This window comes from Heptranchias perlo, chromosome 8 (assembly GCF_035084215.1).
Source record: "Heptranchias perlo isolate sHepPer1 chromosome 8, sHepPer1.hap1, whole genome shotgun sequence".
In the NCBI taxonomy this organism is placed as follows: Eukaryota; Metazoa; Chordata; class Chondrichthyes; order Hexanchiformes; family Hexanchidae; genus Heptranchias; species Heptranchias perlo.
The window spans coordinates 48,113,989-48,137,963 of record NC_090332.1 but is presented as its reverse complement, the minus strand read 5'-3'; the positions used below and the strand labels follow the sequence as shown (position 1 = coordinate 48,137,963).

The following is a 23,975-nucleotide window of genomic DNA, read 5'->3' as shown; positions in this document are numbered from 1 at the left end:
AGTTCTGGTCTCCTCACCTAAGGAAAGATATACTTGCCGTAGAGGGGGGTCCAACGAAGGTTCGCTACTTTGATTCCTAGGATGAGAGGATTCTCTCATGAGGAGAGATTAAATAGAAAGGGCCTATATTCTCTGGAGTTTAGAAGAATGAGAGGTGATCTCATTGAAACGTATAAAATTCTTAGAGGGCTTGACGGAGTAGATGCTGAGAGACTGTTTCCCCTGGCTGGAGAGTCTAGAACTAGAGGTCATAGTCTCAAGATAAGGGGTCAGCCATTTAGGACCGAGATGAGAAAAAATTTCTTCACTCAGAGGGTTGTGAATCTTTGGAATTCTCTACCCCAGAGGGCTGTGGATGCTCAGTCGTTGAGTATATTCAAGATTGGGATCGATAGATTTTTGGATACTAAGGGAAACAAGGGATATGGGGATAGGGCGAGAAAGTAGAGTTGAGGTAGAAGATCAGCCATGATTTTATTGAATAGTTGAGCAGGCTTGAGGGGCCGTATGGCCTACTCCTGCTCCTATTTCTTATGTTCTTAAATGACGTTATAGTCCCTGACTCAATAACCAATGTGGTAAAGCTTTCCATGTTCCAATAATTGTGTGTGAAAAAAATCTTCTAACTTCCCCCTTTGTTCTTTTAAAGATAATCTTGAATGTATGTCCCTTGTTACTGATTTGCGAACCAGTGGTAACAAACTTTCATTATTTACCCTCTCAAATCTTTTTCTAATTTTGAAAACATCTATTAGTTCCCCATCTGAACCTTTTCTGTCAAAGTGAAATAAGCTCTAATTTTCAATCCTTTCATCATTCCAATACCCTCTTTTTCCTGGTATCATTCTAGTGAATCTTCACTGTACCTCTTCCAGAGCCCTAAGATCCGTTTATAATATGTCGAGATCTTGCAATACTCCAACAGTGGCCAAATCAATATCTTGTATGAATTCAACATCACTTCCTTGCTTTTATATTCTGTGCCCTTATATATATTAGATGCATGGGGCTGGCAACTCTGTTCATTTGTCTTTTTTGTGGCCTTTTCTTTCCGCACTCACACCGGTTAAGATCTAAGTACCTGCATCCTGGGATCTCTCCATTGCTCCACTATGTTAGCACTCTTATTTAGGCAGGGTTGTGCAACCTGTAGTCCTCGAAACCCGACAATCTAGCCCTAAAAACTCAGGTAACTCAGTCCTATTTGGGCTTATGTTTCTTATTCACTGGGGGTTTGTCCGATTTATATTTTGTTGGTTGGAAGCTAAAAAATGGTGTCTTTTAGCGCGGTTGCCTCATTGGTGAATAATGATTAAATCAGATCAAGATCTACTAGTATCAGCAACTTCATATTTGCAAAACATTAATGGCAACATTGATTTAAATTTTATATGTAACTCCCAAGGCTCTGCATCACACACCTATTTGGCCTACAAAGACAAAAGTTTGTAAACTCCTGGATTAGGATATTCTTCCTTTCATTGTTCTCATTCCCCCACAAATTTCTTTGTTGTGAAATGCATCTGCCACTAATACACCATTCTGCTAACATGTCTTTGCCTTCCTACAATCTCCTGCATTCTTCCTCACAGTATGTCACACCCCCAATGTGGTACTATCAGCAAACTTTAACATCATTGCTTTCATGCCAATTTGCATACACACAAAGATCCCTGGGGCACACCACTATAAACATCCTGCCAATCCAAAACCACCCATTTGTTAATTATATCCATGTGATTTATATTAATTAGTGTTAATTGTATTCAGGTGGTGCGTATCAATTGGGGACTCTTGTATCCATTTATATGAGAGCTTATCTAGGGTTTGGGTTATGTTGATCTCTGTGAATAAAGGCTTGGAAGCAACTTTTTTTTATTCGTTCATGGGATGAGGGCATCGCTGGCGAGGCCAGCATTTATTGCCCATCCCTAATTGCCCTTGAGAAGGTGGTGGTGAGCCGCCTTCTTGAACCGCTGCAGTCCGTGTGGTGAAGGTTCTCCCACAGTGCTGTTAGGAACGGAGTTCCAGGATTTTGACCCAGCGACGATGAAGGAACGGCGATATATTTCCAAGTCAGGATTGTGTGTGACTTGGAGGGGAACGTGCAGGTGGTGTTGTTCCCATGTGCCTGGTGCTCTTGTCCTTCTAGGTGGCAGAAGTTGCGGGTTTGGGAGGTGCTGTCGAAGAAGCCTTGGCGAGTTGCTGCAGTGCATCCTGTGGATGGTACACACTGCAGTCACAGTGCGCCGGTGGTGAAGGGAGTGAATGCTTAGGGTGGTGGATGGGGTGCCAATCAAGCGGGCTGCTTTGTCCTGAATGATGTCAAGCTTCTTGAGTGTTGTTGGAGCTGCACTCATCAAGGCAAGTGGAGAGTATTCCATCACACTCCTGACTTGTGCCTTGTAGATGGTGGAAAGGCTTTGGGGAGTGAGGAGGTGAGTCACTCGCCGCAGAATACCCAGCCTCTGACCTGCTCTTGTAGCCACAGTATTTATATGGCTGGTCCAGTTAAGTTTCTAGTCAATGGTGACCCCCAGGATGTTGATGGTGGGGGATTCGGCGATGGTAATGCCGTTGAATGTCAAGGGGAGGTGGTTAGGCACTCTCTTTTTGGAGATAGTCATTGCCTGGCACTTGTCTGGCGCGAATGTTACTTGCCACTTATGAGCCCAAGCCTGGATGTTGTGCAGGTCTTGCTGTATGCGGGCACGGACTGCTTCATTATCTGAGGGGTTGCAAATGGAACTGAACACTGTGCAATCATCAGCGAACATCCCCATTTCTGACCTTATGATGGAGGGAAGGTCATTGATGAAGCAGCTGTTGAAGCAGCTGAAGATGGTTGGGCCCATGACACAGCCCTGAGGAACTCCTGCAGCAATGTCCTGGAGCTGAGATGACCAGGCTCTAGTATTCTGTCCTTCACCACCTGGCTATTCAGTTTATAACACCATTCACTCCAACTCTTTTCTTTCCATTCCCAAGCTATCCCTCCATTCATACAGCTATATTCTCTTTAATAACATGAAAATCCATATACACAACATCCACTACATCCTTTTAATTATACATTTTGATTTCCTCAAGAGCTACCTTTACAAATCCATGCTGTTCCCGATTGGCTCATGCCTTTCCAAATGTTCATGAATTTCTTTCAGTGACTGTACTTCTTACCCTACAAATAAAAATTGTAACAGAGTTGCCAGCCCCATGCATCTAATATCTTTCAGGTTTTTTTAAACGATTTCACGTTAATATTCATTTTCAAAGTTTTCTTTAAATAAAATTATTTTTTTAAAACCTATGACAAATTATTGGATTCATAGAATCATGGTCCTGCCTCTCACTACAAGGTTTAACCAATCAGGTACAGGATATTTGAAGGCATCAAGGGGAGCCAATGGGCATGTGCACTGGTTTGGACAGGTTCTCATTTCTTTTTTCCAATTTACTTGTTCCCCCCCAAAAATCCCTCTGTAAACGCAAAAGGAACTCTCTCTACACAGGAAAACTCAGTGTCGCCATCACATTTTGCAGTAACATGGTATTTAGCTTTCATGGGCTGGAATTTGTCTGTTGTGACTGCTGCCCATCTACTTCTCCCTACCATGAGTCTGGGAATGCGACAAATGGCCTGCTGAGATGGAGGAACTGTACCTTAACTGGGCAAGCATGGAGGAACTGGAACGCTTGCTGTTTGGGATCAACAAGAAAAGCTGTTGTCAACAAAGAAAAATAAGGGGCCTGGGGATTAATGCAAAGCACAGAATACGATGAACTCTGAGGGAACCCAGGGGTTCTATTATATTATACTACTAATACAATCCACAAGAGAAGTTCATATTACTGCAATAATAAAAAAGAGAGGCCTGTGAGTGCACCTGTCTTTATAGAACAGTACATTCTTTCACTTACAATGAGCACACTAGATCCATTGGTATAATACTATTCAAATATTCTTGTGATTAAAAACATTACTATCGAATATACATTTTAAAAAATTACTATTGAAAAAAAGGCACGATTTAAAATGTTTTTTTTCAGATTTGCAATTACAATATTGTCTGCTTGTTACAGAGAGCTGGTCAAACTCAAGTCCCACACAGATTATCAGCGCATTCCAATTTCAGAGGCCGCAATTCTTATGATTAGCACACCAGAAGCGTAGTCAGTAACTCAAGATGGTGTCTGACCAATGGCTAATACAGCAACAATACAAAAACTATTTTGATCTATACTCTATCCCTCTGATAACACAACCCAGTTCCTTGTTTCCCTTTTTTCTTACCGTAACAAAGCACTGACTAACAGTTTTATTGCTTTATTCACAAATAACTGCTAGATCAATTTCCTGCATCAGCATTTTATACGATAATTTTATTTGCCACACCAACCAAACTTTAACACCGTAAAAAGCACTTGTTTTGCTCGCCCGATTACATTAGAAGACTGCCTGAATTTTAGCTTGCCTGGTTCTCCTCACTCTTGGCTATTTTCAGGTCTGCTGATTTTACATTGGCCCAAAAATTGCTTTAAAAAGAACTGTGAGCTCAACAGCGCTCAGCATTGTTAGTGGAGAAATCAAGGAGCAATTTCAGCGTTCGCACATGTGAAATCCTCCTGGTTCGCTGACGATATGACAGCTTCGAATTAAAGGGCTATCACAAGCTGAAATCAGTGGAAACAATGGACCAGCGCCAACTTGGTCATCTGCCCAGCTGGAAAGTAACTAATATCGCCACCAAACTGGTATGCTTATAAATACCAGGTCTAAACTAAATTTTAATAGTGCGGTAAGTCTTGATGACTGCCAAACAACTGAAAATTAACTTTTAAAAGTGTGGAATCTTATTACTCTTTATTTTAATAGTTTTTGGTCATTAAAAAAAAATTAAAATTTTTAAAAATTAATTTAATTTTTTTTTTTAAATTCTCCTTTACTTTTCCCTTCTGCTTCTTTTATTTAATTCAATTATTTCTTACCCTTTTTTTTGCAGTCTATAACTGTTTTTACATTGATTTTAATTTTCTACCTTTTCACTTCCTGGATTTAACGTTCCACGTCTGCAGAGAGTCTTCGCAGCGTGTCAAAAATGCAGTAATCTGATTGGTCGAGGGGTGAGAGTGATCCTCCCGCTTCTCCCATGGATCCTAGCTTTGCTGGAGCTAACACTGGGCTCTTCTCCACTTCCTATTAGAGGAAGTGCACCCAGTAAAGACTGCGGTAAATTAGTGGATTAGTATAAATCTATGGAGTGGCGAGCATTGTTGGTTCGCCACTGCAAGCAATTTCTGGCCCAATGTATTCACCCATTATAAAATCAAACGAGAACTTACATCGAGTCTACAGTCATTCGGCCCAACAGGTCAATACCGGCGTTTATGCTCCACACGAGCCTCCTCCTTCCCTACTTCATCTAACACTATTGGCATTCCCTTCGATTCCTTTCTCCCTCGTGTGCTTATCTAGCTTCCCCTTAAATGCATCGATGTTATTTACCTCAACAACTCCCTGTGGTAGCATGTTCCACATTCTTACCACTCTTTGGGTAAAGAAGTTACTCCTGAATTCCTGATTGGATTTATTAGTGACTATCTAGTTTTGGATTTCCCCACAAGTGGAAACATTTTCTCTACGTCTACCCTATCAAACCCTTTCATTATCTTAAAGGCCTCTATCAGGTCACCCTTCAGCCTTCTCTTTTCTAGAGGAAAGAGCCCCAGCCTGTTTAATCTTTCCTGATAAGTATATCCTTTCAGTTCTGGTATCATCCTTGTGAATCTTTTTTGCACCTTCTCCAATGCCTTTATACCTTTCTATCATATGGAGACCAGAACTGTGCACAGTACTCCAAGTGTGGTCTAACCAAGGTTCTATACAAGTTTAACATAACTTCTCTGTTTTTCAATTCTATCCCTCTAGAAATGAATCACAGGACTTGGTTTGCCTTTTTTATGGCCTTATTAACCTGCGTCGCTACATTCAGCGATTTATGTATCTGTACCCCAAGATCCCTTTGCTCCTCTATCCCATTTAGATTCTTATTATCCAAGCAAAATGTGGCCTCCTTAATCTTCCAACCAAAATGCACCACCTCACAATTATCTATGTTGAAATTTTATTTGCCAATTACACACCCATTCTGCAAATTAATTAATGTTCCCTTGCATTTTGACTTATTCTTACTCTATATTAACCACAACAACCGCCCCCCCCACACCAACAATTTTGTGTCATCCTCAAATTTTGAAATTGTACTTCTAATTCTCGAGTCCAAATCGTTAGTGTAAATTGTGAAGAACAGTGGTCCCAGCAACAATCCCTGTGGAACGCCACTTCCTATCTTTTGCCAATCTAAGTAGCTGCCCTTAACCCCTACTCTCTGTTTTCTGTTTTATAGCTAGCTTGCTATTCATTCTGCTACCTGTCGCCTGACTCGACATGCTCTGAACTTAGTCATGAGTCTACAATGCAGTACCTTATCGAAGACCTTTTGAAAATCCAAATATGTTCCATCTATGGCATTACCCTTGTCTACTCTTCCTGTTAATTCTTCAAAGAATTCAGCAAGATTGGTCAAGCATGACTTTCCATTCTGAAATCCGTGCTGTCTATTCTTTATTATATTTTCGATTTCTAGATGTTTTTCTGTTACATCTTTAAGTAAAGATTCCATTATCTTTTCTACCACTAACATTAAGTGAACTGGTCTATAGTTTCCTGGACTTGTTCTTTGTCCCTTTTTAAATACAGGAATAACATTAGCAGTTCCCCAGTCCTCTGGCACTACTCCCTTTTCTAATGAACTTTTATATATATTTAAAAGTGCCCCTGCTATCTCGTCCCTGACTTCTTTTAATATGCGCGGATACAATCCATCCAGATCAGGGGTTTTATCCTCTCTAAGTTTAATTAGTTTATGAATTATCTCCCCCCTTTCTATCTTAAATGTCTTTATATCTTTTTTGATCTCATCTTCGAATATCATGCCCACCTAGTAAATACTGAAGCAAAATAACTATTCAATATTTCTGCCATTTCGCTATCATTACCTGTGAGTCTATCTTGTGTATCCCTAAGTGGCCCTATCCCTAGCCAGATTTTTCTTTTGTTATTTATGTGTCTGTAGAATACTTCACTTTTTTTTGTATTCCTTTATAATTTAATTTCATAGTTCCTCTTTGCTTTCCTAATTGTTTTTTGACATCTTTCCTAACCTCTGCATATTCCCTTTTGTCATCCTCTCCTTTATTGTCTATGTACTTAGAGTTTGCCTTTTACTTAAGTTTCAATTTTACCCTTATCTCTTTATTGACCCATGGTGTTTCGTTACTGGCTAGTTCATTCTTGTTTTTTAAGAGGAATGTATTTCTCCTGAGCTCTATTGTTCACCCTTTTAAAATATTTCCCACTGCTCTTCTTTCTCTTTGTCTGTCAAAATTATTTTACAGTTTACCTTCCCTAGTTCCATTCTCATCTCCTCAAAATTAGCTTTTTTGCCAATCTATTGCTTTGATCTTTGTCTTACTTATGTCTTTCTCAATCATTATTGTAAACCTTATTATATTATAATCGCTATTGCCTAGATGCTCCCCTACGCTTATTTCTCTTATCTGCTCTGGTTCATTTCCCATTTCCCTTCCACTATTAGGTGGTCTGTAGAATATATTTATTACCGTGATCGATCCCTTCTTATCCTTTGTCTCAATCCATATGGATTCTGTCTTCTTATGTCCTTTTTTCTATTGTCATTATGTAATCTCTAATTAGTACAGCTACACCACCACCCCCTTCCCCCCACTTCTTCCTTCCCTATCCTTTCGAAATACATTATATCCTGCAACATTTAACTGCCAATCCCGTTCTCCATGTTTCGGTTATCCCTACTACATCCGGCTCTTCACTACGAATTATTGCCTCCAGTTCCCCCATTTAGTTTTGGATGCTGTGCACATTGCTGCAAAGGCAATTTAATTTGTTTTTAATAATTGTTTCCCTCACTTTACTTTTAACAGTCATTTTGTACTTATATTCTATAACTGTATTTGTTCTCTGACTGTTTACGTTACCCTTGTTCCTTACCTTGATCTGACCTTTACTCTCATCTCCTATTTCTATTATCTTCAGACTTATGTTATTTTCACCAGATCCGTCCCCCGCTCTTTCTAGTTTAAAACTATACCCACAGCCCTATTTATCCTTTCCACTAGGACACTGAGCCCATTCCAGTTTAGGTGGGGCCTGTCCCAATGGTGCAGCTCCTTCCTGTCCCAGTAATGGTGCCAGTGTCCCATGAAATGGAACCTCTCCTTCCCACACCACTCTTTCAGCCACGCATTCACCTTCCTGATCTATTTATCCCTTTGCAATTAGCACAGGTAGTAGTCCTGAGATTCCCACCCGTGAGGTCCTGTTTTTTAACTTTGTTCCTAACTTCTGATATTCCTTTAGCAGGACCTCCTCCCTTTTCTCCCTTGATCCCAATTTGCACACACAGAAAAAAAACCAAGAGCAAAACAATTAAAAGCAAAAAAGTTATTCACAGCCTGAAAACTGTTCACTTAAACTGTATATCTGTTTATAATGACACCTTGTGGATGTTATTTTAATTGATGTATTAAGGAGGGCATTGGGATCTTATCGGTTCTTTTTGATCCACTGCTAATCTCTATTGTGATTGTAGACAGCAATCACATCACTAGATAAAGGTTTAATGTGGGAAGTCAGCAATTTTATCTGTTTTTGGCAGCAATTCAAACCAGATTAAAGTTAATGGTGTTGTCTGATACTTCATCTGGTACCATTGACTCGATAGCTTTACTTAATATCATGGAGCCTATTTTTTAATACAAGTTTCACCATCCTAATGTTTAGACACTGAAGAGATTCAAAATGTTATCAACAAGTTGGCTTTATTAATGATTGCAGTTAAGGGTTTACTATTAGTTGCTGAGGCTTGGTGTATTTATCCTAGGGCCCATTGTCATTATTAATATTAGCAGATCTTCCGTGCCATTGGTCATGGTGAGTCAGGGAATACACTATTTTATAAGAGGGCAACTTCAGGGCCACCGATTTACAGTGGCTGAATAAGTTAAATTCCACTTTTATTAAATGGTATTCTCGAATTTTTGCTGGACCTTTGGGAATCAAATGCCATGAATATTCACTGAAAACAGTAAATGAGTGTCTTCCTTTTATACATACATTAGTCAATCTCCTGTGACTTTGCACACAAGGAGTCAAGATCAAATGCAGTATTCAGGTTGATGCAGAGTTAGAAGGCAGGGGGATAACTGAACCCAAATGGTTAGGGTATCAGGGAAGGGGGAAAGGCTGGGAAGGGATGACGGATAGAGATGGAGAAGGAAGGGGGAGGGGATGTTTGGACAGGTAGAAAGGGAGAGGGATGGAGAGTGGGAGACGATGAAAGAGGAGGGTGACAGGGGAGGAGGAGGGGTGGAGGAGAGGAGGCAATGATAAAAAGAGTTGGGAGGCTAGAGCCAGGGCTGATTTTCTTCTCAGTGAGAGGCAGGTGAAATGGGCTACCCTTCAAAGTGCAGCAGAGAGGGGAGACAGGGAACAGGGGCATGGGACAAGAAAGGGTAATGGATGGGAAGGAGGCTGGGAAAAGGCAGAGGAAAATGGGGTAGAGGAGAGGGGAGAATGGGGGACGGGGAGGGAATGAATGATACTGGGCCAGGGCCGACTTTCTTCTCAGTGACAGGGGTGTAGTAGGCTAGGGTCCATTTCCTTCGCAATTGATGGGGGGGAGGGAGGCGTTACACTGGGCCAGAGGGGATGGGAGGGGGGGAAGAGGAAGGGGAAAAGAGGGAGATGGAGAGGAAGGAGGTTTGAGGAGAGAGGAGAGGAGGGGAGAGGAGAGGCAAAGGGGGAAGGAAGAAGGAGAGGGGGATTTAAGAGAGAGAGGAGAGGACAAAAAACTGCTCAGCTGGAGGAGGGTTGAGGCAATGGCCAAAATGATGCTCAATGGAGTGAGGGGGTTCTGAGGCTTCCTCCAATGTCCAGGGTCCTCATTTGTCCACTCACTGGGTGTGGAGAGGGAGTAAAGAAGTCCAATGTGGGTGTGGGGTTAATTCAGGAAAGTAATATTCATGATGCTGCTTGTTCGTTCACTGTGGGGGATGCCAATGTTGTCCTGATTTGTCTGCCTGGGGGGGAGGAGGGGGTTTGTGCAAGATGGCAATGTTCATGGGCTTTTTTCTTAGTGGAGTGGTGGAAAATGCAATAGGGCTGTGTACATGGTGCTACTTAGCTTCTCAATTGGCGGTAAATAGAGGAGAATGCATTCTCAAAGGCTATTGCCTCAAATCCACCGAAGGCCTGCCATAAATCTGTTCTGCTATGTTTCAATTAGGTCAAGGAGGTTTGGCTAAACCATCTGTCCCTTTCGATACCACATTGAGGGGGGCATTTTGTGCACTGCTACTGAAGGTTGGTGTTTCTTTGGCTGCATAGCAATCTTTTTAGTACTCTGGGGTTCAGTTAGGACTTTTGCTGCTGCTTTTACTCTGCTCTACTCAAGGTACTGCTTTGCATGCCAAACATGCATTTCTCAATGGGAATGCTTTTAATGTGGTGTTAGAAAGAGGAGAAGGATGAAGACATGGAAGAAGCTAGGTTACCAAAAGTAACTCTTCCCTACCCAATGGACTCACCAAGGTCTATGGAGCAAAAAGGTCTTACTTAGGTATCTCCACAGCATGCAGAGAAAGCACAAGAAGGAGAGAAAGTGGATCAGGTGAGCCAGTCGCTAGAGCAAGGAGAGCACAACTGATAGCCCAGAACTTTCAGTAAATAAAGGTTGACTCACCAAATAAAGTCATGACACACATGTCCATTCTCCCTCTCCCTGCCCCCTGCCTCAACTGAACATACAGTCTCACAAAGTCCCTCGCTTTCCAAGACTTCTGCCAAAGTCCTACATAAAACAGAAGTTTCTATTTCCCCTGCCATCATCAAACTCTCAAAAGTTGAAAGCAGATACAGAAATGAACTCACAATTCTGTGATCAAACTGTCTTTAAACAATAAAATTAACCAAGAAGTACCAACAAAATCAATTCTCCCTCTCTGCAACTACTTCCTAACATGGTGACTATCCTTTGTGCCAACTAACCTACTTACTCTAGTTCCAACTACGCCTGTGAAGTGCTCCCTGAGGGAAATTAGGTGAGCCATGGGTGGCTGGAGTGGTTCCCCTGGAGCCTTAGAAACTTGAGGTGAATCCTGTTTCAGGGTAGCTGCTGTCCCAGAGACCAACTTACAGCAACCTGGTGCTTTCAGTAGCAAAGAGTGCTGGGCACATGGGCAATACAAAGAGGAACAGTAGAAGAGCACTGAATTTTTGTGAGAGGGACTTCCAAATCCACCGGGATAAGATTGAGCAGAGAGAGTCCACCTCGTCTTGATGGAAGAAAGCCACATTTTTCTAATGTGTCTCGCACCATGATGAGGGAGATGCATCGTCTACATATATTCTAATTAGGTCCCTGGAGACTCAACAGGTGGCTTGTGGGAAGGACCACATATTTAATGTGCTTTTAAACAACTTAGCCACCTATAATTCTGTGTTGTTTGTCTTTTAATCCCAGCTACAAACAATTCCCTGACCAAAAGGGTAAGCAAAAGGGTAAGCTTCCAAGTCTCTGCTCTTGAAATGGGATCTATATAAAAGCAGCATCAAGCTTGCCCACCTTCTAATTTTTCACTCATCTGGGGAAGTGCCACACCTTCCCCAAACTGAGATCAAGAGCTCACTATGAGGAGACTCACGAAAGAGGATCCTTGCATCTCAGTATAATAATGCACCAACCTGCTGCAATGCATATTTGATCAAAACATATATCTTAAGAGGGGTAAAATGGACCCATATATTCACAAAATATAGGATTACCAAAATAATCAAGTAACACAACTGTAGAAAACTCTTTAATAGTTGCAAAATTACTCAAAACCTTAAAACCTTAAGCAAATGTTCCTAAAGTACCTGTTTAGCAGCAGCTGTATCCAGTCCTCGTAAAATACAGACATCTTTGACAATAGTAACTTCATCATCTGAAAAAATGTAAGCACAGATGTTGATTTATAGCAACTCAGTTCATAACTAAACTTGACATATATGAATTTTTGGAAATGTACTTTTATTTTTTAAATATGTCATTCCAAATGTATGATACATGAATGTAAACATTCAATTTACAGTAGTGGCTAGGCATGAATTACCCATTTCAGGTGTATGAAATGGGTAATTAGTGCCTATCCACTACTGGCGCTCTTACACAGTTTCGGTGATACAAATCACATTGAATGTAAACCTGCTGCAAATTACAACAATCCACTAAATCGTTGCCAATCTGACTTCAGAGCAATACACTCAATCAAATGTTCTCGAAATAAAATGACTTTCTCTACATTGAAAACATTGATCCCTTGACATTTCTAGAGCCAGTGGGTGGACTAATGGTAAGTTGGGGGTTAAATTGGGCCGTGTAGTGCCCGTTTTTTAGGTGTGCAACGCTGATTTGAAGCCACTGCTCCCATTTTGCAACTCCACACTCCAGCCAACCAGTCTTAACCTCGCACAGCTGACCACAACGTTCAACAGCATGAAGGACCCCCCCGCTCCCCCCACCAGCGCTATTTAAAGGGATCATGAAGTACTCACAAAATAGTTGCTGGATTAATTCTTCTGGCTGCTTGTGCAATTGTACACATTTTTGGAGATTTCCTATACTTGGCTAAAGTTTTAGTACTCTGCAGGGAGTGGTCTTACTGGTCTGGCAGTGCTTTTTTTGTCACTTAAAATACTGTGCTGAAAGAAGTTGCTTCCAGACATGGATGGCTTGGTAATGCCTCCTCTGGGAATTGAACATGACTAGGAGAAAGAAGAGAGGCCACGCAGAGCAGGACAAGCTGCTAGAAGAGGGAGGAGGAGGCGGAGCAGGGCTCTCAGCAGGAGGCCATATCTGCTGAGGGTCTTCAGGGGGTAATTCTGTTACCTCAACTTCAGCGACAGCCAGTGCAATGACACGTCTTCGGTTCACAAAAGAGGTCGTGAGTGAAACCTGTCAACTGCCGCAGCCACAACTGCGGCCTCAAAGCAGGGCAAGGACAGCATTGCCTCTGGCTGTCAAGGTGACCATGGCTCTAAATTTTTATGCCTCTGGCTCCTTTCAGGCTGCTGCTGGAGATATAAGCAACATCTCACAGTTTGCAGTGCACAGCGATGAGAAACACATTCATCTCATTCCCGCTTGCCAGAGAGAAGCAGGAGGAGCGAGCATGAGGTTTTGCTCGGATTGCAGGCTTTCCCATGGTGCATGTCTCTTTCATTCTGCGGCAGTCTGCTGTTCCACCTATATTTCAAACAGAATGGCAAGTCAAAGGCTGGCTACTGGGCAACAAGGGTTATCCCCTCATTACATGGCTCATGACTCCGGTCAGGAACCCATGCACACATACACAGCAGGCCTACAATGAGAGCCATGCTGCCACAAGGAACATTATAACGCACACCATAGGCATCCTCAAGCAACACTTCCGCTGCCTGGACCGCACTGAAGGGGCCCTGCAGTATTCAGCTGAGTGGGTATCGAGATTTGTGGTAATATGCTGCATGCTGCACACCTGGCCAAGGGAACAGCCTTTGCCACCACCTATCAGGCGAGAAGCTGAGGAGCATGAGCAAGAGGAGGAGGAGGAAGTGCAAGCAGAAGTGGAGGAAGAGGAAGGGAGGCTAAAACGTAGAGTCCCTTTCTGCCAGGGCTCAACATAATCAGATTATTCATGTGCGATACCAGTAACCTTAATTACAGCTCCAAATTCACCATCAGACCCACGTTCCTCACCTTTTCTCTATCACTGACCATCACCTCGTCCTCTTTCTGACAATAATATTGGTTCCTCCCTCAGTTCACCGCAGAAACAAAAACCACAAACAGATTTTTTTTTATTCGTTCATGGGAGTCGCTGGCGAGGCCAGCATTTATTTCCCATCCCTAATTGCCCTTGAGAAGGTGGTGGTGAGCCGCCTTCTTGAACCGCTGCAGTCCGTATGGTGACGTTTCTCCCACAGTGCTGTTAGGAAGGGAGTTCCAGGATTTTGACCCAGCGACGATGAAGGAACGGCGATATATTTCCAAGTCGGGATGGTGTGTGACTTGGAGGGGAACGTGCATGTGGTGTTGTTCCCATGTACCTGCTGCTCTTGTCCTTTTAAGTCGCGGGTTTGGGAGATGCTGTCGAAGAAGCCTTGGCGAGTTGCTGCAGTGCATCCTGTGGATGGTAGACACTGCAACCATGGTGCACCGGTGGTGAAGGGAGTGAATGTTTGGGGTGGTGGATGTGGTGCCAATCAAGCGGGCTGCTTTGTCCTGGATGGTGTCGAACCTCTTGAGTGTTGTTGGAGCTGCACTCATCAAGGCAAGTGGAGAGTATTCCATCACACTCCTGACTTGTGCCTTGTAGATGGTGGAAAGGATTTGGGGAGTCAGGAGGTGAGTCACTCACCACAGAATACCCAGCCTCTGACCTGTTCTTGCAGACACAGTATTTAAATGGCTGGTCCAGTTAAGTTTCTGGTCAATGGTGACCTCCAGGATGTTGACGGTGGGGGATTCGGCAATGGTAATGCCATTGAATGTCAAGGGGAGGTGGTTAGACTCTCTCTTGTTGGAGATGGTCATTGCCTGGCACTTGTCTAGCGCAAATGTTACTTGCCATTTATCAGCCCAAGCCTGGATGTTGTCCAGGTCTTGATGCATGCGGGCACGGACTGCTTCACTATTTGAGGGGTTGCGAATGGAACTGAACACAGTGCAATCATCAGCGAACATCCCCATTTCTGACCTTATGATGGAGGGAAGGTCATTGATGAAGCAGCTGAAGATGGTTGGGCCTAGGACACTGCCCTGAAGAACTCCTGCAGCAATGTCCTGGGGCTGAGATGATTGGCCTCAACAACCACTACCATCTTCCTTTGTGCTAGGTATGACTCCAGACACTGGAGAGTTTTCCCCCTGATTCCCATTGACTTCAATTTTACTAGGGCTCCCTGGTGCCACACTCGGTCAAATGATGCCTTGATGTCAAGGGCAGTCACTCTCACCTCACCTCTGAAATTCAGCTCTTTTGTCCATGTTTGGACCAAGGCTGTAATGAGGTCTGGAGCCAAGTGGTCCTGGCAGAACCCAAACTGAGCATCGGTGAGCAGGTTATTGGTGAGTAAGTGCCACTTGAAAGCACTGTCGACGACACCTTCCATCACTTTGCTGATGATTGAGAGTAGACTGATGGGGCGGTAACTGGCCGGATTGGATTTGTCCTGCTTTTTGTGGACAGGACATACGTGGGCAATTTTCCACATTGTCGGGTGGATGCCAGTATTGTAGCTGTACTGGAACAGCTTGGCTAGAGGCGCAGCTAGTTCTGGAGCACAAGTCTTCAGCACTACAGCTGGGATGTTGTCGGGGCCCACAGCCTTTGCTGTATCCAGCCGTTTCTTCATATCACGTGGAGTGAATCGAATTGGCTGAAGACTGGCTTCTGTGATGGTGGGGATATCGGGAGGAGGCCAAGATGGATCATCCACTCAGCACTTCTGGCTGAAGATGGTTGCAAACACTTAAGCCTTGTCTTTTGCAGTCACGTGCTGAACTCCACCATCATTGAGGATGGGGACGTTTACAGAGCCTCCTCCTCCTGTTAGTTGTTTAATTGTCCACCACCATTCACGACTGGATGTGACAGGACTGCAGAGCTTTGATCTGATCCGTTGGTTGTGGAATCGCTTAGCTCTGTCTATAGCATGTTGCTTCCGCTGTTTAGCATGCATGTAGTTCTGAGTTGTAGCTTCACCAGGTTGGCACCTCATTTTTAGGTTCACCTGGTGCTGCTCCTGGCATGCTCTTCTACACTCCAGATTGAACCATGGTTGATCCCCTAGCTTGTCGGTAATGGTAGAGTGAGGAATATGCCAGGCCATGAGGTTACAAATTGTGCTGGAATACAATTCTGCTGCTGCTGATGGCCCACAGCACTTCATGGATGCCCAGTTTTGAGCTGCTAGATCTGTTCTGAATCTATCCCATTTAGCACGGTGGTAGTGCCACACAACACGTTGGACGGTATCCTCAATGCGAAGACGGGACTTCGTCTCCACGAGGACTGTGCAGTGGTCACTCCTACCAATACTATCATGGACAAATGCATTTGCGACAGGTAGATTGGTGAGGATGGGGTCAAGTAAGTTTTTCCCTCGTGTTTGTTCACTCACCACCTGCCGCAGGCCCAGTCTGGCAGATATGTCCTTCAGGACTCGGCCAGCTCGGTCAGTCGTGGTGCTACCGAGCCACTCTTGGTGATGGGCATTGAAGTCCCCCACCCAGAGTACATTCTGTGCCCTTGCTACCCTCAGTGCTTCCTCCAAGTGGTGCTCAACATGGAGGAGGACTGATTCATCAGCTGAGGGAGAGCGGTAGGTAGTAATCAGCAGGAGGTTTCCTTGCCCAATGCAAATTCAAATCCAAATTTATCTATTCACTCATAAAATAATGCATTCAAAATGAAACTAATCACCCTTGTGCATTCCTTTAGTGCCTGTCCTCTGTGTGCCGATGATAGGGAAGTAACCAGTTGGGTGGTGATTGGCCAAGTTAGATATATCCTGCTTTTTGTGAATAGGACTTTCTTGGGTAATCTTCCACATTCATGGGTAGAAGCCAGTATCATATCTGCACTGGGAGTGCCTGGCTGGGTGGGTGACTAGGTCTGATTAAAAGATCTTCAGTTCCACAGCAGGGATGTTGTCAAGGCCCATAGCCTTCACTGTGCTCAGTGTATGCAACCATTCCTTAATGCGCTCTGCAGTAAATCGAATTGACTGGTTTTTGGCATCTATGAGACATTAAACCAAGGTCCCATCTGCCCACTCGGTTGAATGTAAAAGATCCCACAGCACTATTTCAAAGAAGAGCTTGGGAGTTCTCCCGGTGTCCTGGCCAATATTTATCCCTCAAACAACACCTAAAATAGATTATCTGGTCATTATCATGTTGCTGTTTATGGGAGCTTGCTATGTCAAAATGGCTGCTGCGTTTCCTACATTACAACAGTGACTACACTTCAAAAGTACTTAATTGGCTGTAAAGTGCTTTGGGATGTCCAGAGGTTGTGAAAGGCGTTACACAGACACAAGTTCTTTTCTTCATTTTCCCTTTACGTTTCCTGGTGCTCCTACAAGATGCTTCCCCAGTGGCTACACCATGGGAGGTGGATGGTTGCTGACCTTCAATTGAGGAGATTGCAGATGGCCTTGGAGGACGACCTTGAGCAGCTCTGGGCCGAGAGAGGCCAGCTTCAGAATGAACAATCTCGGCATGGGCTACAGCAGTCAGAGCTGGCTGGCTGACAGGCAAAAGCAAGGGCACTGGCGGAGTGTCAGGGGTGGAGGCAAGAATGCTGTCATCCTGAGAGAGGACAACAGGTTCCTGTTCCATGGAGCCACTGCCACTCTCCAGGGGCTGTGCCTCAGCAATCCTGGTGATCTGTTGGAGAACAGATTGCTGGACTGCTGTGACACCCTGGAAGCCCCTTTCAACAGTGGTACCCAGAGCCACGATAGCAGCAGTCTGAGCTTGCAAGGCAGCAGTCTGAGATTCCATTGCAGCAGTCAGACTTTCAGTGGAAGCTGTTTGTGCTGCAATGGAAGATGTGACATCTTTCATCAGACGCTGCATCATGGTGGGTTCCACAGGTGTGCTGATGGAGGTGACCACCCGTTCCATGTGGGAAAGGATGGGCTCCAAGCTCTGCACAAAGCCCTGTGACAAGTTGGAGCTGGCCTCCTCCATGCCTCTTGACATTGTGCGCAGGCTTTCTGGCAGGCTTCCCAGTGCACCAAGCATTTGGTTGTGTTCGCCCATCAGCCTTCTTCTGTAGCCTGGCCCATCGAAGTCCTTATCTGACTCCTTTGCAGCAGAACTAGTGTGCGATCTTGCCCACCGGTGAGCTGGCACCTGCAGTATCCTTTCTTCCCATCCTGGCCCCTGCACACTTGTGCACAGTGTCTCACCATGAGCAGATCCCTCCTCTATACTAGCCTCTAAAGTATGTGCAGTGTCAGTATCTGAGCTGGTGGCTGCAAGTGTAAGATCGAGTGACGGTGTCTCTTCATCATCACTGAGTTCTTCCTCTTCCTCCTCTGATGGGGAAGGTCTTAGTTCTTGGGTATCTGAAATGAAAAAGGGACAAAGGTTGGGTTGTGATGAGAGAAGAGAGAAAAAAGTAAGAAGTGCAAGCTTACGCCATCTGCAGCTTGTGAGACAGAAGAGATTGAGGGATGAGGGAGATGTGCGAAAAGAGAAGGAGGATTTGATATGTGGAGACCCCCATCATCGATCCCTCCAGCGCCGCCAGTGGCCATGGTATCAGAGATGTCCCTTCCCATGATGGCCAGCATGGCCTCCTGCATGGGGTTTAAAACGTGCAGGCGTGCTTATCCTCCAACAGTTTTTTGCTGCTGCCTCCTGTTATGCGCCACCTTCTCCTGCAAGAGGGAAGTGTGTCAGTGAATGTCCTACAATATGTTTGGGTGATGTGGCTGACATGGTTGAATAGCTGCCAGTGAGTATGAGCTGCGAGTTGTGGGCATGAGGTTTGCAATGGTACTAAGTGTGTGAGGGTGAGGTAAACCATAAAAATTAAAGGGTTGAGTACTGATTGATAGAGGTTGTTGGTAGGTGGGTGATGGGGGTGTAGTGAATTGAGCAGTGGATGAGGCTAGTGGTGCAGTTGGTAGGAGATGTCATTTGAAGATTGAATTCACTCACCTTGACAACTCGTGTCAGATCATTAAACTTCTTCCTGCACTGTAAGCAAATTTCTGAGAAGTGCAAAAATAGGGCAGTAATAGTAGTGGATTAGTGATCATAATTCAGTTAGACTTAGTGTAGTTATGGAAAAAGACAAAGATAGACCAGGAGTAAAAGTTCTCAATTGGGGAAAGGCCAATTTTACCAAGCTGAGAAGTGATTTAGCAAAAGTGGGCTGGAAACAACTACTTGAAGGTAAATCAGTGTCAGAGCAGTGGGAGGCATTCAAGGGGGACATAGTGACAGTTCAGAGCAAATATTTTCCTACAAAGAAAAAGGGTGGGACTCCCAAATCTAGAGTACCCTGGATATCAAGGAGCATACAGTGTCGGATAAGGCAAAAAATGGAAGCTTGTGTCAGATACCGAGAGCTCAATATCGCACAAAGCCTAGAGGGCTATAGAAAGTGCAGGGGTGAAATTAAAAAGGAAATTATGAAAGCAAAAAGAGGGCATGAAAAAATACTGGCAAGTAAAATCAAGGAAAACCAAAGATGTTTCATCAATACATAAAGAGCAAGAGGATAACTTAGGAAAGAGCAGGGCCAATTAGAGACCAAAAAGGTAACCTGTGCAAGGGAGGAAATAATGGAGGCTCTGACCATCATTTTCCAATCCTTTCTGGCTAGGCGTGGTGCCGGAGGATTGGAGGACTGCTAACATTGCACCGTTGTTTAAAAAGGGAGAAAGAGATAGACCAAGTAATTACAGGCCAGTCAGCCTAACCTTGGTAGTGGGAAAATTATTGGAAAAAATTCTGAGGGACAGTATTAATCGTCATTTAGAAAAGCACAGATTAATCAAGGACAGTCAGCATGGATTTGTTAAGGGAAGGTCGTGTCTGACTAACTTGATTGAATTTTTTGAGGAGGTAACAAGGAGGGTCGATGCGGGTAACACGTTTGACGTAGTCTACATGAATTTTAGCAAGGTGTTTGACAATGTTGGCCAGAGGCTGCAGAAGACTGCTGAGCTGAATTCAAAGTGCTAACAAAGACACTGACCTTTTGAACTGAGGTGACCTGGAGTTCAGTCACTGGTCTGAACTGGCCAGAACCGGTTTGAATTAATTCCGCTTCTTAGAGAGACAAAGGGACGGTGTGCTACCTGAGCCCTTGGAACAGAGCCAATCAGGGGATGACATCGGTCACTCCAGCAACTCTGAGCCAACCGGAGAAGACAGCATCGTTCGAAAAGACAGACTTGGGGAATAAAAACTGAGGAGTTGCTGGCTTGGGGTCAGTGTGTGTCTTTGTTTGTTTGTGAGAGAGAGAGAGTGTGTGTGTTTTTGTTGGTGTGTCTTTGTTTGTGAAGGAGACTCTGGGAGACTCTGGAAGTGGGAACCTTGCGTCAGGGACGTGAAGACTGCGTCAAGGACGTGGAGACGACGTCGGGAGTAAGAGGGAGAATTGCCTGGCCAGCAGCGTCTCTCCTTTCCGGGTAATATAATATCCTTTCTACTCTGGGACCACTCTGGGAGTGTCGTCAGGAACCCTAGTGGGTGTGCGTTTAAAGCCTGATACTCGGGGAGTATTAATAGAGAAACCTAGTGGGTATGCGTTTAAATCCTAGTTTGAGTATAAACCTGTATAACCTGCTGTAGACTACATGCCTATATCTAACTAGACGTATAAGCGGTATGTACATGATCTAATAACGTTAATAAAGCGAATTGAGAATTAAGAGAGAATTGACTCTTCCTCTGTGTACTAAGCTAAAACCGTTAACCGGTGACTTCCGGTCAACATATTTGGCGTCCCTGGGTGGGCTCGAGGATAAATCTCTCCGTTGCGTCAGTGGGAGCCTCGAGGCGAACCGAATTTGGCAAAGTATACAGAGAACAGGAGTTTGAGTTAATTCATAGTTAATAACGTAAGATGACGAATAAAGGGAAATCACCAAGCCCTGGGGACTTGGACTGTTTTGATTGGAAGGGACTCCTTCAAAAATACGTAATAGGGAAGTGGCCGCAATACGGGGAGTATGCGGGTCACATTGGAGACAAGGGAACGCCTGTTGGGGAGGTCCTTTGGAAAATTGCGCAAACAAAGATGTCAGATAGGAAATTTAAAAAGATACAAAAGTCCGTAGCGATTGGATGTTTACTTGAGGAATGGATAGAATGCCAACAGCAGGCTAGGAGAGAGAGAGAAGAGACTCAGAAAATCCAAGATGAATTAGGGGAAGAGAATAAAAAACTCCGTGAGGAGATAGCCCGCCTTAGTGAGAAGGTAACTGATCTACAGGGACAGAGAAGTGCAGATTTGATGCACATGAACCAATATCAGTTACAGTGCGAAAAATTGACTAATGAAAAGAATAAGAGAGAGGGAGAAGCCCAAGCAGCTAAAGCTGAGGTGGAGAGATGGAAACAACAATGTGGTGATTTAAAAACTGCTATGAATGTGATTCACAGAGCAGCTCAGGAGAAGAGGAGTAGTACTGGTGATCACACAACGTGTCAGAAAGTGATAGGGAGGCTGCAAGATCAGCTAGCCGCACAGAGAGGCATATTGTGTGCTTTTGCACACGGGAGAGGTGAAGAAAGTGGTTTAGGGGATGTAGATTGGGATGATTTAGCAGACAAGGCGGATAGATACAGCAGCGGTGATAGGGAACCTCCACTAGGGGACCCACCGTCAGCATTTGCTCCAGAGCAGGAAAAACCGTCTGCCCCAATGGCCCCCCTTGCAACTACTAGAGCACAGATGGGGGAAGATGGTCAGGATATGACATATTCCACCCCACTTGGGGTACAGGAACTGAGGGTTATTGCGAAAGATATTGGAACGTGTGCGCCTGGGGATGATCCTAGGGAGTTGTTCCTAGCGGTCAGGCAACAGAGAGCGATACACAGCTTAGACGATGCTGAGGAAAGGAAATTAATCCTAATGTGCCTACACCCACATATACACTCCGCCCTACCGGAGGAACAAAAACTTGGTAGAGGCACGAATGAAGCCTTAAAGGACCAGGTATTATCTGTCATGGGCGATAACAGAGGGGATCCAGTGGAGGCGCTGATGAGATGCTATCAAAGGAAAGGTGAACACCCCACTGTATTTTCGGCTCGCATTTGGGCGGTGTTTCAGGGGGTCTATGGTACAGACTTAGACAGGGATAATTTACAGCGGGAGGTTAGGAACCGATGGCTGAGAACACTAGTGTCGCATGGCACTGAGGAGTCGAGGAAGGCACTAGATCAGTTTGACCCCGCTGATGACACACATACGGAACCCTGGATAATTAGGAAGATGGTTAGAGTATGGGAAAGGGAAATACCCAAACGATCCAAGGCATCCGGGGACAGAGCAATGCCTGTTAAAGATCAGGTGATAATTTGGAGAAATGAAGGGAGGGGACCTACTAAGGGGGAACCCCCTCCAGCTTATCAGACAGTGGGAAGAGGTAGAGGCAAAGGAAACTTCTCAGGAACGGGGAGAACTCAAGGCGAGGTGTCCAAATGCTATAACTGTGGCCAAGAGGGACACTTCGCAAGGGACTGCCCGAACCCAAGACGAGAGAGTGCAGGTCGGGGAAGGAATCAGAGCCGACCTGTGGAAGGGCCGAATAGACCAATCACCGAGTTCCGGGTTGTACCCTGAACTGCAATGACGGTGTCAGGCCTCTCCGTTATGGGTGTGTGACGCGCGGTTGGATGACACGGGGAGACCCCTAGTGAATGGTAGGGTCGGAGGCCGCCCTCTTACATTTCTTTGGGACACAGGGGGATCTCGAACCACCGTTAACACCACTCAGATCAATGACACAGATTGGAAAATTCAAAACAAAATTATTCTCAGTGGATTCACAGGGCATTCACAAGTGGGATATGTGAGTGTACCGTTGGAAGTCGGTGTGGGAGACATAGTGATAGAGCATTCAGTGGTCCTTATTAAATTACCCAGAGAACAAGAACATATATTAGGGAGTGACTATATGGCCAAAGCGGGATTTTGCTTCGACCCCGTTAATTGTATGATTTGGAAAATGCCTTTGGGCATGGGCAGTATAAATCACACACTCGTCCCGGTGGGGGAATATCAGGATAGGATATGCACGATCGGGGAAATGTGGATAGAACCAGGAGAAATGAGTAACGATCGTGAAGTACAACAGATTATTGTACAAAACTCAATAGTATTTGCCCGACATAAACATGATTGTGGGAAAATGACCGGGAGTGTGTGTATACAAGGTCCAGACCCCAAACCACAGAAGCAGTATGGTTTCCCAAAACAAGCAGAAGAAGAGATAGAGAAGGTGATACAGAGTCTGCTGCAGCGAGGGATATTAAGACCAATAGCTTCTACTAATAACGCACCTATTTGGCCAGTAAGGAAACCCGACGGTAGCTGGCGACTAACGATAGATTACAGAGAATTAAATAAAGTCACCCAGTTAACAGCGCCTACTGTAGCAACTAGCCCAGAGACAGTAGTTCGACAAAATGAGGATGCGCAGTGGTTTACGGTTTTGGACATAAGTAACGGTTTTTGGTCTATTCCACTGGAGAAAGAATGTCAATATAAATTTGCATTTACTTTCCAAGGACAGCAATATACATGGACCGCCCTGCCGCAGGGGTTTCACAATTCCCCGTCCATATTTCACCAACGACTGAGGGAAGGGTTAAAAGGATTCTCAAGGCCTGAATGTCTAGTGCAGTATGTAGACGACTTACTCCTACAAACTGAAACCAAGAAGGAACATTATCAACTGCTAAGTGAATTACTGCAGTTGTTACATGACTTGGGATTAAAGATTAACCCTAAAAAAGCGCAGATCATGAAACAAAAAGTTACTTACTTGGGAATGATTCTGACGCCGAGACAAAGGGACATTGACAAGCGAAGGGTAGAGACAGTTGGCAGACTCCCTGTTCCGCGGGATGTGAAAGGGTTAAGGTCCTTCTTAGGGTTGGTGGGATATTGCAGGGACCATATTGATGGATTCGCCACAAAGGCAGCCCCGCTGATGGAATTATTAAAAAAGAATGTGGCCTGGGAGTGGAAAACAGAACACAGCCAGGCCATGACTGATTTAAAGCAAGCACTAGCTGCCGCGCCTGCTTTAAAAA

At 44.5% G+C, this 23,975-nt stretch overlaps 1 protein-coding gene across 2 annotated transcripts in view; it reads right to left on the bottom strand.

The window, feature by feature from the left end:
* si:zfos-1056e6.1 (uncharacterized protein LOC107988029 homolog) overlaps nucleotides 1-23,975 on the bottom strand; it is a 148,448-nt gene that overhangs the window by 112,797 nt on the left and 11,676 nt on the right. For both annotated transcript variants that reach the window (XM_067988345.1, XM_067988346.1), the window contains exon 2: nucleotides 12,014-12,081. In XM_067988345.1, the coding sequence (XP_067844446.1) occupies nucleotides 12,014-12,081 (68 nt within the window). The remainder of the gene's footprint in view (nucleotides 1-12,013; nucleotides 12,082-23,975) is intronic.